This window comes from Pleurodeles waltl, chromosome 6, assembly GCF_031143425.1.
Source record: "Pleurodeles waltl isolate 20211129_DDA chromosome 6, aPleWal1.hap1.20221129, whole genome shotgun sequence".
Lineage (NCBI taxonomy): Eukaryota > Metazoa > Chordata > Amphibia > Caudata > Salamandridae > Pleurodeles > Pleurodeles waltl.
In genome coordinates, this window is record NC_090445.1 from 880,900,661 (window position 1) to 880,916,271 (window position 15,611).

At 44.5% G+C, this 15,611-nt stretch overlaps 1 protein-coding gene across 1 annotated transcript in view; it reads right to left on the reverse strand.

The window, feature by feature from the left end:
• Positions 1-1,559: 1,559 nt before the first annotated feature.
• GOT1 (glutamic-oxaloacetic transaminase 1) overlaps positions 1,560-15,611 on the reverse strand; it is a 62,690-nt gene continuing 48,638 nt past the window's right edge. Inside the window, exons 5-9 of the mRNA XM_069239664.1 lie at positions 12,151-12,255; positions 9,337-9,487; positions 3,689-3,854; positions 3,068-3,210; positions 1,560-2,908 (exon numbers count right to left, since the gene is read on the reverse strand). Of these exons, the coding sequence (XP_069095765.1) occupies positions 2,769-2,908; positions 3,068-3,210; positions 3,689-3,854; positions 9,337-9,487; positions 12,151-12,255 (705 nt within the window). The 3' untranslated portion in view covers positions 1,560-2,768. The remainder of the gene's footprint in view (positions 2,909-3,067; positions 3,211-3,688; positions 3,855-9,336; positions 9,488-12,150; positions 12,256-15,611) is intronic.

Sequence of the window (15,611 nt, forward strand, 5' to 3'; positions counted from 1 at the left end):
AATCTATGTTTTTGCATTTGGGAGGACAATCCTTGTTCCTCTGTATAGGAACCTGTTTTCGGCTCTGAGGCTGGATGTTTCGGAACCGAAACTTTTTCAGACGTCTTTTTAGGCTCCGAAGAAACCTTTGTAATTTTCGGCGTGGTGGTTTCTCGGTGCCGAATTTGTTCGGTGCCGCTGTCACGGTGCCGAAATTTCTCTGAGCCGATGTCTCGGATCCGAGATTGCTGTGTGGCGGTATCTCGACCGGAGTCGGATGACTTCGACACCAGCGTGCCCTTTTTCGGTGCCTTGGCTCGGTCACCTATTTTTTGGGTTAAGCCATGGCCTGTTGGCGGTGGCGTCCCCTGGGCTTTTGTTGACTTCTCGTGAGTCTTATGTTTCGACGTCTTACTCACGGTTTTCGGCATTTCTTCGGCCTCAAGCTCTTCCGAGTCCGACTCGTGGATAGAGAAAGCTTCCTTTTCCTCCTCGAAAAGCTCTTGTCCTGTCGGCGTCGACGCCATCTGCAGTCTTCTGGCTCGTCGGTCTCTTAACGTCTTTCTGGACCGAAAAGCTCGACAGGCCTCACAAGTATCTTCCTTGTGCTCTGGGGACAAGCACAAGTTACAGACCAGATGCTGATCCGTATACGGATACTTGTTATGGCATTTTGGACAGAAGCGGAATGGGGTCCGTTCCATCAGCCTTGAAGTCGCACGTGGCCGGGCCGGCCAGGCCCCGACGGGGGATCGAAAAAACCCCGAAGGGCCACTGGAGCTCTTCAAAATTCGGTGTCGATCTGTTGTAACTAACCCGATACCGAACGCAAACAATACCGACGTTTATTTCAAGATTCTAACTAACTTTCCGACCCGAAACACGGAGCGAAAAGGAACACGTCCGAACCCGATGGCGGAAAAAAAACAATCTAAGATGGAGTCGACGCCCATGCGCAATGGAGTCGAAATGGGAGGAGTCCCTCGGTCTCGTGACTCGAAAAGACTTCTTCGAAGAAAAACAACTTGTAACACTCCGAGCCCAACACCAGATGGCGGGATGTGCAGCCATGGGGATTCTCTCACCCCCTACCGCCATCCTGTTCCTGGCGGGTCTCCCGCCAGGAACAGGATGGCGGTAGAGGGTGCCGCGGGGCCCCTGGGGGCCCCTGCAGTGCCCATACCCATGGCATGGGCACTGCAGGGGCCCCCGTAAGAGGGCCCCGCAAAGTATTTCAGTGTCTGCTAAGCAGACACTGAAATACGCGACGGGTGCAACTGCACCCGTCGCACCCCTGCAACTACGCCGGCTCAATTCTGAGCCGGCGTCCTCGTTGCAGGGGCATTTCCTCTGGGCCGGCGGGCGCTCTTTTGGAGAGCGTCCGCCGGCCCAGAGGAAATGTCTGAATGGCCGCCGCGGTCTTTTGACCGCGGTGCGGTCATTCAGCGGCGGTACCTTGGCGGACGGCCTCCGCCGTCCGCCAAGGTCAAAATGACCCCCTAAGTGTTTTAAATCCAAGAACACAAACTGTGATACTCACAATTATTAAAAAGTAAGTGGTCAATAAATGATTTCACTACTTGTTGGTCAAAGCAAAATGTTTTTATGGGATTTGACTCTGCATTAAATACAGCACATCAGGGCATACACATAAAATCGATACACTATCATCAAATTCAATTGGAAGATGTACGAACAAATGTTAACAAGTAACATTCCAGTATTTAGTTAACTCTTTGGGATGATTTTGGGCCTGCTGCACTGGCGTTTTTCTGCTTGTTTATGTGCATTAAGTCCTTTTCCGAAGATCTAGCAAATCCTAAAACTACAATGCTTAGTGTTATCTGTAGAAGTACTTGAACTACCTCCACCTCAGCTAAAACATTAAAGTGGGTAAATCATCCCACGGACAACTACATTCATTTTAAAACACAAACATACTTTTAATGTGATCCTCGTCACAAATCATTAGCTGTCTCCATGTGGTCCAATGAAAAAGTGTTTTTCAAATAAACAAGTATCAAAAGGCACACACACCAAGATCAACATTTTGCAGTGCGCAGGTCAGTTTTTGGTGTATGGTTTGCTTTTTTCTTTAAAATAAACAGAAGTCAATTACAAAAAAGATATGGATTTTGGCAAGGTGTTTATGCAGTATTATCTCGACTGTTAGTTGAATGAAATCTAACCACACAAATGCAAGGTCACCACGGCCTCGCCATTAACGGCAGGTATGATATTTATACTGTGCAGAAGGGCGTCAGTAAACTAGGGATCTACTATCATTTTCAATGGGCTTGAAAAGCACAATGAAAAGCATGTTTACCCGCCATCCGTATAGAGTTTTTGGTATACATTAATGCACATGCTCAAGCATTGGTCCTTGAAGGCATGCTTCAGAGAGGTCCCCACATTATGTCTTAGCGGGGTCTAAGGGAATAAGGGATTGGTGCAAGGACACAGTATTGCACTTGGAAGATATGACTGACAAGGGACACCACATTTTATGACCCATAGACATAGTAAAATAGAAGGCAATATTTATGAACAGGCCGACTCATTTTTACTCCTTCCTAATTTTCTTTAAATGTCTTGCTAAAATGATGGCTGTCATGGAAGCTAGAAATTATTTGTTCTACCACTGCAGTTCTTGAGAAACAAGCATATTTAAATCCCAGATGAAGTGTACTACGTACAATTTGATCAAAGTCACATTACACACAATTATTATGACCATTGAGGAGTACAATTCCACAGGGAGTATAGTACAAATTAACTATGTGTGTCTTTCATTGTATCTTTGTGGCAGCTTCATGGATAGATGTCGCCACATATTCCAGGTTCTTGGTGGTAAGCCCACACATGTTAATTCGTCCACTGGCCATGAGGTAGATGTGCTTCTCTTTGATGAGGTATTCAACTTGCTTGGCTGAAAAATAAAGATAAAAATATAAGAAGTGTTTACATGCTAAAGAAAATTAAAACATGTGGTGGAATGTTCCTAAATTGCCCTTAGACAGCTGCTGTATCCTTTACTAATCAGTGTTACACAAAGTTTAGTTGAGGAATCGAAATTAACTTTACTCACGGTTCAAGCCAGTGTAGCTGAACATCCCGATCTGTTCTACAATATGATTCCAGGTCCCTGGTGTTTTAAGCGCCTTCAACCGTGACTCCAACTCTGCCCTCATGAGGAGCACTCTGTCTGCCATGGTCTTCACATTATCCTTCCTTTTGTGATACAGAGGCAAAAAACAAAAACAAGTAGAGTACAACTGTCGATTGCTTTGATGCCAAACTCCAATATCCTTTTTGGTTCAATAAATATGTTTGTATACCTTTCACATGCTATCATAATACTAATACAGTAACAAGAACAACAAAATTACCCTTGCATAGTTGAATCAAAGGGGTATTTTTACACTGGTTTTCTCAAACAAGCCGTGCTGTTGCATAGGCTGTTTGCAAAAAGAGTGATTTAAAAAAAAAAAAAAAAAAAAAAAAAAAAACGCAAGCATTGGTCTTTCCAAGAATAGATCGGTAGTGAAGCAGGCTTCTAATGAATGAATGTTGCCATTTCCACTCCGTGATCCGACTCCTCTGAGCAAGCTGATACCCACTTCTGTGGCGTGTCTACACTCCATGCATTTATACATAATTATCGCATCATTCAACGCTCAAAAGGCTCAATAAAAGCATTAGTTCTTACCACTCAGCAAACAGCTCAGGGTTGGTTAGAGTGCAGGCCACAATGCGAGCTCCTTGTGATGGAGGGTTTGACCAAGTGGTGCGGACAATTTTCTCCAACTGAGATAGGACACGCTGAACATTGTCAGAGTCCTTCCCTACAATGGTCAGGTTTCCAACTCGCTCATCTGCAAATAAAATTGTAATCCAGCGAGAAAAATCCAATGAGAACTACCATCACATAAAGTTACTAGTCCTTACACTAGATATGTCAAATCCCAAGTATGAAAGATATTTAAAAAAAAAATAAAAAAACAACAAATTATTTTCGTACATTCCGTAATGCAAATTCTGATGGATTGTCCATCTGCAGATTCCTCACCTCCTAAATATCCCCAGGCACCGGAGCCTGTAGCTCACTCATGTGACGGGCTGCGGTTATCTATGAGGAAAACTGTTTTGAGAGACAGCAGAATCTAAGGACAGTTGTGCATCAGCTCAAATGGGGCACACATCAGGAAAATGAGAACCAAATTAAGGTCCCACTGTGGCATTATAAATGTGTGGGTGGAAACATATGGCCCAGACTTTTAAGGAAACAAATCACAACAGGTGATTTAAATAGCAGTGATTCCTTTGGAAAATCCTCCCCTCCCCTCCCCCCAAAAAAAGCCAAAATGGGCAACAGATAATTGCTCACTGCAAGTCATTGCTGAGCTGAAGACGGCACCAAAAGGAAAACTCAACAACTTTGCCTGTAATGGGTCTCTGTAACGAGAATTACACCAGGCAGCAACCCGCTTCTAGCGCCGGCCTAAACAGTTTTTACAGAAGAACGCTTAGGTTTTGTAGAAGAACGTTTGGCTGCTAGAATGACTTCCACTCCTTTGGACGGAAATCTAAATTAGTCATCTGTCACCAGTCAGTCTACATACATGGAAGTGTAGATTGCACAAGCCCACTTGCAGAACCCTGCTCCGCTGCTGAGACTGAAGATCCTCCTGAAACGGCAGCCTGGCCAGAGCATAGAGGCTAATAATGCCCAGAAGTGCCAGGTACCATACTCTGTCACTGCAAAATCTGGAGCCACTAGGTGACTAGAGCAACGGTCATTCTTGACCGTCTTCAGAACTCTGCAGGATAGGCAGCAGAGGAAAGGCATGCAAGAAGCCTGTGCTCCATTCTAGGCAGAATGAGGCTCTATTAGAGAGCCATCTTGGGAACTCCAGTGCAAAAAAAGTGTGGCCATAGCACATTCTCTGCAGTCGTGAATAAACTGAGCCCGGGTTCACCCTATTGCTGCGAGACACTGTGCTTCATCTGGGTGCAGCTGCCATTTGTGAGCGGCTATGGGTGGCCAGCTGAGTTAATTCACCCTGGTGTTCAAAGATTCAGCAAGGTAATTCGCAACCCTGTCAACTCGTCCAGATCTAGAGGCACAGAGCCCCCTGGCACATGACAAACGACCCTACTTCACCCTTCATGTTGCAGTACCAAATGGTGGTGACGTTGTCGATGAGAATCTGGACCAGACTCTCTTTTCTGAACAATAGAGAGGCCTTCAATATCAAGTGATTGGTCTGCAACTACAGCAGGTTAATGTGGAGGGGTCAACCAGATGACCTCTGCAACTGACTAGTGACTCATTTGTCAAAATCGCCAACTGTGGGTAGGGAAAGGTTTATGTCCCTGGTCCAATTGCAGATGAACAACCCACACTGCAGATCTTTTACAGTCTCCTACAAAACCTGGATGGAATCAGGAATCAGACAGGTTCTCTGGTGTTGAGCTGACTGAGGATTCATACCTCAATGCAGAGCCTGCATGCTCATCTGGCATCGTCGAAAAGCAGGGTGCAGGAGATCAAAAAGTCTGAGCCACTCCCACTGGCGCCCAGGAGAAGGTGTTGAAACATCGGAATTGTAGCCTGAATGTCTTGGACTCACTGAACAAGAAGCAGAACTCAAAACTGCACAGTATCCAGGATGGCTCAGATTAATTAAAGCCTCTGCGAAGGAGTTAAATTGGACTTTGCCATGTTGATCGAAAACTCCCATAAATGGAAGGTCTGCTGTTGTCTGGAAGTGGTCTACGACTGACTGTGGCAAGCCCTCCTTCAACAGCCAGTGACTGAAGTAGTAGACGTTTGGTACCCCCCCTCCACTTTACCCTCCCCCAGCTTCAAAAGCTGCACTGCCACCGCCTTCATCACTTTCATGAACACCAGAGGGGCACTGGTGAGGACAAAGAGAAGCATAAATATGAAAACTCTTTGCTCACCCTGAACTGCAGGTAATGCCTGTGGTACTGCAGGATGAGAATGTGAAAAGAGGCATCCTGCAAATCCAGCTCTACCATGCAGTTTCCTGGATTTAGGGCTGGTAACACTTGGGCCATCATGAACAGGAAGAAATTGAGACAGCAAAGATCTAAAATTGGATGACTGCTTTTATCCTTCTTCAGCACCAAGACATAGTGGGAGTGACATTAATTCCTTACGTCTGATGACGGAACACTCTCTCTACCACCTTTTTCCAAAACAGTCTGGACTTCTGGCTAGAAACTAGACAAAAGGGCTTTCAACAGCCACTCTCATGTAGGTGGAATATAAAGCAAATCAGAGAGGAATGGTAGGGCATATCATTACTCTACGATTTGAAGCACCCATTTGTTGGATGGGATGCTGTGCCACCCGTGCAGGTACTACTTTATCCTGCCTCAAACAGGGTGGCCATGTGCCGCGCAGGGCAAATTAAAGCAGTTTGGAGGTGGTGGCAGGAAGGGTGGGGGACCAAGCAGTGCACTTTACCTGAGTTCCTGGATGCGGTCTGCTGGATCCCCTGCCTTGAAAGGGTGTGTGTGGGGGGGGGGGGGGGGGGGAGTATTTTGCTGTGAAGATGGGCCTTGCTATTTTCTTGTTTTTTGTCCCAACCCCCTACTCAAGTCTCAAAGGGGACTATACTGTTTGGTATACTGTCAGAAAGGTGCAGAAAGCAGAGGGAGTGTGCTGTGGCCCTGCTTTCCTTGAAGCGCTCCTAGGCAGAGTCTGCCTTCTTTGAAGAGACTGGTACCATCAAATGACATGTCCATAAGCGATGTCAGAATGTCACCTGAAAAACCATTGGCTCTCATTCATGTGTTGCCCTGGAACACCACACGGGTACTGACTGCTCTGCCTAAGCAGTAATTTGCTCTTGGCTAGGCACTATTGACTTACTACCTGTTATACTGACCACCTTGAATAATTTGTGAAAGGCTGCACTGCATTTAATCGGGAACTATTGCACCAACCATATTCTATACTGTATGTGAGTATCATGCCAGAAAGCAGCTGGTATTTACTGAGCAGAAAGCAAGGCTGGGGAGCACAACATCCTTTTTCTGAATGTCTCCATGTGTTTTGATTCCCTTTCTCCTTATAGGAGAAGTAATAGGGATAAAATGAGGGTTTAGCCTACTTGTAGATGTCTGGACAATCATGCTTTGAGGAACAGGGTGTTGCATGAGGAAAGGAGGGTCACCAGCAGCAGGCCAATGTCATTTGACCACTTGTCTATTGATTGGTGGGCAAGAACAAAGTTTGGCCCAAGGCCACATTAATGTATCCCTCAGGGCTTCATTTAAAAGGGGCAGTGGTTCTGTGGAAGCTTGCCCAGGTAACAGGACCTCCATAAGGATATTTATTTTAGCTTCAACAGATGGAAGTTGTAGGTCTAGAACTTTGGTAACCAGTCTAATCACTACAGCAAAGGAGGCAGACTGTTCTGTGGAAGGCCCGGGGAGAGTTCAATCCAGTCTTTGGGAAAATGTCTAGCACACTGGAGTCCTAAGGATTCATAAAAAAGGTTGTCAACATAAAAATGGGTCACATCAACCCCATCATCTACAGTATCACAGTGTTGACAGTGGTCAGAGTATGAGGCAAAAGGTATCTGAAGAGTTCTAGGAGAGGCAGTGTCCTATTGGAGTCAGAATGAGGTTGAACTGGATGGGTAATTGGGGCAGACCTTGCAGTGGAATCAAGTGGCACAGACAGCATGGAGGACAAATCTACTGATGGTAACCAGTCTGGACACCTCCTCAGATCCTTGGGATCCGAAGGTGAGCCATAACTGTGCCAAACATGCACAACATTTCCTCCTGCTTAAACCTGTTAGGGCATCACCGAGGGACATGACAATTTGCACAGCACTGGGAAACGCGGTGGGAAATTGGGACAGAGGCAGAGAGGTGCCTTGTCATACTTGCAAATTCTCATGAGGAGAGTGCAGTGACAAGGAGGACTCCCACTTCAACGTCTTGTGTTTTTTCTTTGACTTGAACTTACATGATGAATTGGAATGTGAAAATAATGTTTCCTGAGAACAGCCTTGAGGATGGGAACAAGTCTGTTTCTTCAAGTTCAACCGGGACCAGCCCGAATGCACTTTCCAACTGTGCTTCATGATATACAGCTTGGCTTTGCGGTCCTGGATCATTTCAGATTCATCCTGGAAGAGTCGCACAGGCCTTTGAGTCTTGCGACGATCCTAGGCATGAGAGACACAGCTGGCTGGGGTCTGTCACAGACATCTGCTTGTGACAGTCCCTCAAAGTTTTAAGCCCTGTAGTCTTCAGAGGTGAAATATTACCTTCCATACTGTAAGAACATTTTCAAGAACAAAATTGTCAGGTCCGTAGGCGCAGAAAGTAAAGAAGAGAAGTTAGCATGCATGGGTGGGTGGTGCATATGTATGGCTTCAGCATAACATTCCGGGAGGAACAAAGTTGCTGCAGAGCTGCATGATGGCGCCTGCTGGTGCGTGTGAGGAATGCTGAGAAAAATCCCTGGATCCAGTCTGTCGTCTGGGGCATTTACAAGGTGAGGAATCTGCAGTAAGAGGAATCATTCAGAAAGCAATTGTTCTAATTGAGGTGCTTTGTTCCTTTAACAATAATGCACACACATCAGCAGTTAGAAAAACCACACAGATGGGGAATGCTGCTTGCATTCCTATACTGTCTGGCCTCACTTTTCATTTATAAGCATGAAGTGTGTGGATGTTTCACCAGGCTGGCTCTTGATGCTGGGAGAGAGGGTAGGCTGAGGTATGCCAATTAGTCTACTCACCAAGTATTAGCGTTACATTTACATAGTAACTTTGCTTCATACTATCTAAACATGTCGCTTAGGCTAAGGAAACAAGTCTCAATCCACTGGGCAGGGTGGCCCTCGAAAGTGCAATCCCAGGTGTTATTGCCATGAACACACAGAGAGTACAAGAGAGTAACAGTGCTTGAAGATATTGTGACTTCTCCACAATTACAACCTGCTGAAGTATGAGCCTCGAGTTCCCTCACGGTAAATCTACCAAAGAAAGAAACCAACTTTATCCAGACAAGTCACTTTCGTTTCCATTTGTGTAAAGTTTTTATGGAGTGAGGAGTGACTGAATTGTTGGAAAGGGAAATACTTAACATTGGACCATTGTTTGTGAAAGAAGCGCACTCTTTGCTAAGTATAGTGCGTTTGTTCAACGTGGCCCACTTTATCAGAGGGTTCTAAGGTATGAAAAAAGTTAAATGAACTGGCTTTACAAAGAGAAAGAATGTTGACATAAAACAAATGTGCTGCTAATACAATAGTTTAAAAGGTTTGTCATCCCAAATCCCCAACATAATGACACTCACTGTATAATCCGAAATTCTTGGAGAAGGACTGCGCGCAGAACAGCTCAAACCCATCGGAAACGAAGTACCGCACGGCCCAGGCATCCTTGTCTAGGCTCCCGGAGGCAAAGCCCTGATAGGCCGAGTCAAAGAATGGAAAAAGGTATTTCCGCTAGAATTGGGAGAAGGAAGACCAGGGAACAGCGTGGTTACAGACATGCTTCTTACATAATAATTGCGAATAATGCAAACGTCTCTGTATACCTGGCCGAGGCCACTTTACAGTAAGTGTTACACATCAACATGTTTCACTGCACAGAGATGGGATAGAAAGCCCTCCAATTAGACAGCTCCCCACTGTGCAGAATACACACTGGACTCCAAGAGAAAAACATGACCGTTTACTTACATGATGTCAAGTTTACATGATAACATGACTTCTTTAGTACATCACTGTATAAACTCACTGAATACGCAAACTTCCATTCCATGTGACTCATCATGAATTTAATCATCACATAACAGATTTAGGGCATTATATAGAATTTAGCGGGCGGGTCCGTGGTCACAAACGTGACGGATCTCCCGTCCATTTTATTACAAGGGTATTGCGATCGAATGCGTTAGTAATAAGGTGGATCGAATATCCCATCCAGCAAACTCTAAATCAGGTCGTTCCACTCACGAACTGCGAACTTCCTGCTCATGTTCCCTCTTACTTACGTCACCAATCTCCTGCCGAAAACAGGCCTTGCTTGTTTTCATCCTTAAAGAACTAGCCATCTATAATTAAGAATACTGCACACCTACATTTCATCCCCTCATCTAATTACGTCCTTTACCCAAATATCACAAGCCCTTAACTTCGAAACCTTGCCATCTCCCAGGTTCCACTTTCCACAGCCAGGCTTTTGTCCTCACGTCTTAAATATTTTATTTGTTTGCGATGAGGTGAAGTGAAAACATCCTTTCACCTTTGCTTCTGAGCTTACACAAGGATCCTCAGAACTCTTCAACCCCTCCCCATACCCAGTGGCTATTTACCCAGGGTGTTCAACAAAGAGACGATGGGTAACTTAAATGCTGTTCAGATTTATGTTGCCTGTTCCAGGTGAACTAGTCCTGAGAGAGGTACTAGGACATGCACATAAAAAAAAGAAAAAAAAAAAAAAAAAGAAGGGAAGACGACTAGAGCAGTGGACCCAACCTTTTGACTTCTGTGGACCCCCACTTTATTATTACTGGAACCCGGCGACCCGCACCGAGTCATTACTGAAAGCTGGGGACTTATTCTATTAATATATCATTTTCTAAGCAGTCGCGGACCCGTGAGGAGGCTTCGCGGACCCCCATGGCTCCCCAGACCACAGGTTGGGAACCACTGGGCTAGAGTGTAACACGCCTTTTATGTCAGTGACCTTGTAACGAACAAAGGGGGTCCTTGACAGTGTCTAGATCCCGCATGTTCGCTGGCCAGTAGGAAATTCGCAGGTAATGATGAAGAGCATTTCTCAGAATAGCGGGCTTTCTTTCCTGCAGAAATAACGAGGGCAAACGTTGCATATCAGTATTTCCCTCGACTTTCAAAGCTTCACGGCAGTTCTTGAACACTCAAAAACTGGACAGTAAAAGGTTTACGGGTGCCACGCTGGCAGAAGTGTGGCATTGGCCTGTATTGGCAGCAAATCGGTATCAGGATCCGTCCCTTTCTGCAGCACATGGCTACCAGCTAGTGAAAGTGTTTAATCGCAAACGAACAACAAAACATCTTGTAGTTATATCTTCACTCCTCTACAAATTGTGCCTACTGGAATTACAAACTAGTTTCTTTTGCACAAGTCCACACACCCTTTGGCTCAACGGGAGAGGAGTGGTAAAGGATTCCCTTAATAATTCGGTTCACTTTGTGCATACTGAAAAAGGTGTTTATGAATGTGCAAACATCTGTTCTACATCCAGACGGTAAATGTACAGCAACGTCTGTCAGATCAGCGCAACATTAAAGTAATAATATAACTCTGGTCCCACTGAGGCATCTTCCACTCCACTTTATACGGTCAAAAGGCTGAACAGGTTTAAACTAAGTAAAGAATGTAAAAGAGACAAAGAAAAGTCTTTAAAAACGGCCTCGGAACGCTCCCTTAACAGGGCTACAGTCACACTGGGAAGGCCTATTGCCGCGTAGGTCGGGCCTCCACATTTGAGCTCCAGGTTTTCTGTGACAAAACCCTTACGTAAAAACTGTTTCTAGTAACCATTACCGTGAACAAAAGATCACCGAGCTCACTATCGCTTAACATCATAAATATCTACCAAAATGGACAGTGCGATTCTGTGCTTTGTGTACCCATGTTGGGTGCCCATTAAATGTTGCTCTCGGATTACAGTTCCATAACTGGTGCAAAGTTTGGACAAACTGCTCTGGCCGTGGCCGGCCTCCTTGAAGAAGTCTGCATTGGGCTTAGGATGTCACCTCTACCCAATCTCTAGGGTTCAAAGTTTCTTCTCAATATTGTGCCTAGATGGAGAGGAGCTACATCCCATAGTACTAAGGAAGAACACGTACTTCTAGTAACACACGGACTGAGCTTAAACACCCTTAGGTTTCAATCCTGTAAAGAAACTCCGCTTGTGGTGCTGCACAGCCCGCTTCACTTTACCAGCAACCTTCACCTATACCGGACTCCAGATCAGACTTCGTGCAGATACGATTTGGAGTCGAATATTAGGTGGACAATTTACCAGATTGATAAAAGCCGCAATCATTTACAGCGTACTCAGACCCGAACATTAAACATCAACTCATACAACTGCAGTCAGATTTTTTTTAAATACCTTCATGACCTCTGCAATCTGCTTCCACTCATCTGGTTTGGGGTCTGTTCCAGTTGGATTGTGTGCGCAGGCATGAAGGAGAAAAATTGAAAACTCTGGAGCATCCTGGGAAAAGAAAAGCAGAAAGCAGTTGAAATGGTCATCTCTGCAAAGGCATTAACTCGTGTTCGCAATGGTAAAGACGTCTCTTATTAAACAGACACTGTGGGATTTGACAGAATTTCTACAAGCTGACAGTTATGTCCAGTCACTTGCACCGCATGAGGCTAGTGATATGTGCATGTGCCTTTGGTAAAATAATGCTTGAAGTAATACAAGTAAAATTGAAAAAACTACGTGAAAGAATATACAGTCTTATGATAAGATTTTTCATAAATGAATGGCTAGGCAGAGCAAATAAGACCACATAGACGTGACCCTTGCTGTTTAACAGCCGAATTATGGCTTCCATAGGAAGACTGTCAGAACAACCACAAAAGTTAACCATCAGACTGTTCCCTTCCCAAAGTTCTTCCAAATTCTGAAGCCTGAAGGGGTGGGGCGTCACACAAATGCACACATACACTCGCTCTAACTACTCTTAAGTATTTGAAAGTGGTTGGTGTGTGTGTAAACAAAACCGACACTATTGAATGAAAAAATGCCAAGGCCAGACCTACTGGCTTTGCCAATGCTTTCTTTGTCTTCCAACCTAGCTCTATTAAATACATTCCGTCACTCTGACTTGACAGCCAATACAAGCCGTCTCATTCGGAAAGACACCCTGAATACCCGAATGGCATGGCACATGCGACCACACCAGTGCATGACTGTACGGTACAGAAATGGCAGCAGCATAAATAACATAGTATAGCCGCACTTTATACACATGAAACATAAATAACATACTAGAAAAGGAGTCAAAAACTAGTCTTCTCTCCCAGCGGGGAAACATGTAATAACAGTGTTCTCATCTTTGCGCACAGAGATCTCCCGGTCCGCAACGGGTTGGATTTTTACCAATGCTGACTGACCCACCGAATGATCGATGCAATCACCCGGTTTCTCATACAACTGACATTCAGTAGGTTATGTTCCAAGGGCCTAGCTCAAGCAAACGCTTCAGTGCAAGCTGAACATATATAAATACTGCTGGAAATGTCTGTCGAAAGCCACTCGGTAGCAAGCAAGTACTTGGGGCCATATGTACGAACACATTTTCCCATAGAAATAAAATGGGTAAAACCCTTTGATACATCTGCCCCTTAATTCCAACAGGCAGTGGCGTAACGCAAAAGGAAGCGCCTCTTCTCCCCTGCAAGTTATGGAACAGTGGGACCCCATAGCCGCTTGCATCTCACAGATATTCATTGATCTTGTGGTGAAAGGAGGGTCCCTAGAAGAGTCGAGCGCCTTTGAACTGTTTTGCCGGCGCCCAACCACCTCAGAGGCTATAGGGGCCGGCGTTACGCCCCTGTCAACATGCGAACACTGCAAACCTGTAACTAACACGAGATATTCTTCCAGGGAAAGTAACAAGAACTCAGCTAAAGTTGCTTCTGTAAACACTAGACAGGACCAAAATTGCATTCACCCTCCGAGTGAGCGCATCCCGTGATTTTTAATTCACTGTCCATGGACCAATACTTCCTCCTAGTGGCTATTGGTAAAAATAGCAACCGTGCTTTAGGGATCTCGTTTTACAGCTAGGAAAAAAAAAAAAAAAAAAAAACATACCAGTGTCAAGTTGTTCAAAAACGTACGGAACAACTTTTTGGGTATCCATGAGATCGCCCAAAAACAAATTATTGCCAAGGTTAGGCGCATATGTGTACCCTGAGTTTGGGTACACCAGACATGAGTTTGTTTCCAGTGTGTTTGAGCAGGGATCCATCACTACACACAAAGGGGCTGGAGGAGACATTCCATTGGGACGGCTGCAATATTTTGACCCAGGTTCATACAGTATCCACGTAAATGTGCCAATTATAGACATTTCTGAAAATAAAAAGGCACCCAGGAGAATCCAAGGTGACGTGGCTTGCATGGGTCTCGGCAGGTTGTATTACCCAGATCTTCCTGAAAATGTCAAAAAGTATGTGTTTAAATAAAAAGTCACCATTTCTTCACTCTGTGATAGAAAACTCCAGAACATCCAGCAACAGCCATATTATTCATTGTGCCCACACTTCACCCAATAAAATTGGTACCCCATGTGTGGGTCGATATACTGCACGTGACAGGAGTAGGCTGGAGCTTCAACCACATTGACGCAACATTAACTTCACAAGATCAGTTTAGGCTTCTTCTTGTCCATTATGGTAAATCCACTAACGTGAAAAACTTAAGTTTATAAGCAGAAGGGTGTAAACACTGGGTGTTGGGAGTTTTGCTGTTCCCCACTCGTTTAGGAAGTTCAGCCACAGAAACCGGAGGAAATTCAACTTTTTTTTAACCAAAGTATACATTTGTAGAACACACTGGGCAAGATGAAGTGGTGGCGTTCAATTAAGCTACACCACTTTCACACATACCACACCCCACCCTAGGTGTCTAGTTTTCAGAAATATCTGATGTTTGTAAATTTCCTTTCGTGTCAGCCACCTCAGGGCCCATATGCCAGAGTTACACACAACCCAAAATAAACCACATTCTCAACGTTTCTTTCTGGTGGTTCCCATTGTCATGTTCCTAAGCCTTTCCTGTCTCAGGCAATAGACCTATCAGCAGTTGTAGGGTACAGTTATAATTGCAAGAGGGTAGGACATTTAGCCATTGAATATCTTTATTTTAGGTCTGTGTACACAAAACTCTTGAATGAACTTACTCATAATCATCTGCCATTATATGTAATCTAGATTTTTCGGACAAATGTGGAATATCTTTGAGGTCAAAATAGCCCAATTCGCAAAACCAGTCCATTTGCGACCACAAAAGAAAGCATTTGAAAATGTACCAAAGCCAAATTGTGATTTGGTAACTTGTTACCGAAACGCAATTCAGTATTTGGAAGGCACATGTTTAGAGGGTACCGTTTAAATCCCGAATTGCAGTGGTATGTACAATTTTTTTTTTACCAACTTCTGAAAGGTATTGGTGACCATTCACAAATGTGAAGGAGTCCTTCCATAGGACCCATTCCCCTTTGAGAATGTTTAACCACATATTTTTGAAGAACACACAGTGGTCCAATTAAACTCAAATGTGTTATTTTGTTTTTTTGAAATACATCCCATTTTCCTTTAAGGAAAGCGGGCCGCATTTTAAAAAAAATGCTTTATTAAAAAGCATCACAGACATGGTGGTCTGCTGAAAACAGCAAGCCACGATCCCTCTGATGGCCATCATTCCTAATGGTTCACAAACTCCGAACTACCTCATTAACATTGATGGGGTAGCCACTAGAAATCACTAAATTAAAAGTTCTAAGGTTTCTTACATTAGGAATTGGGATTTCCTAATTGCGATTCAGTAAGAATCGC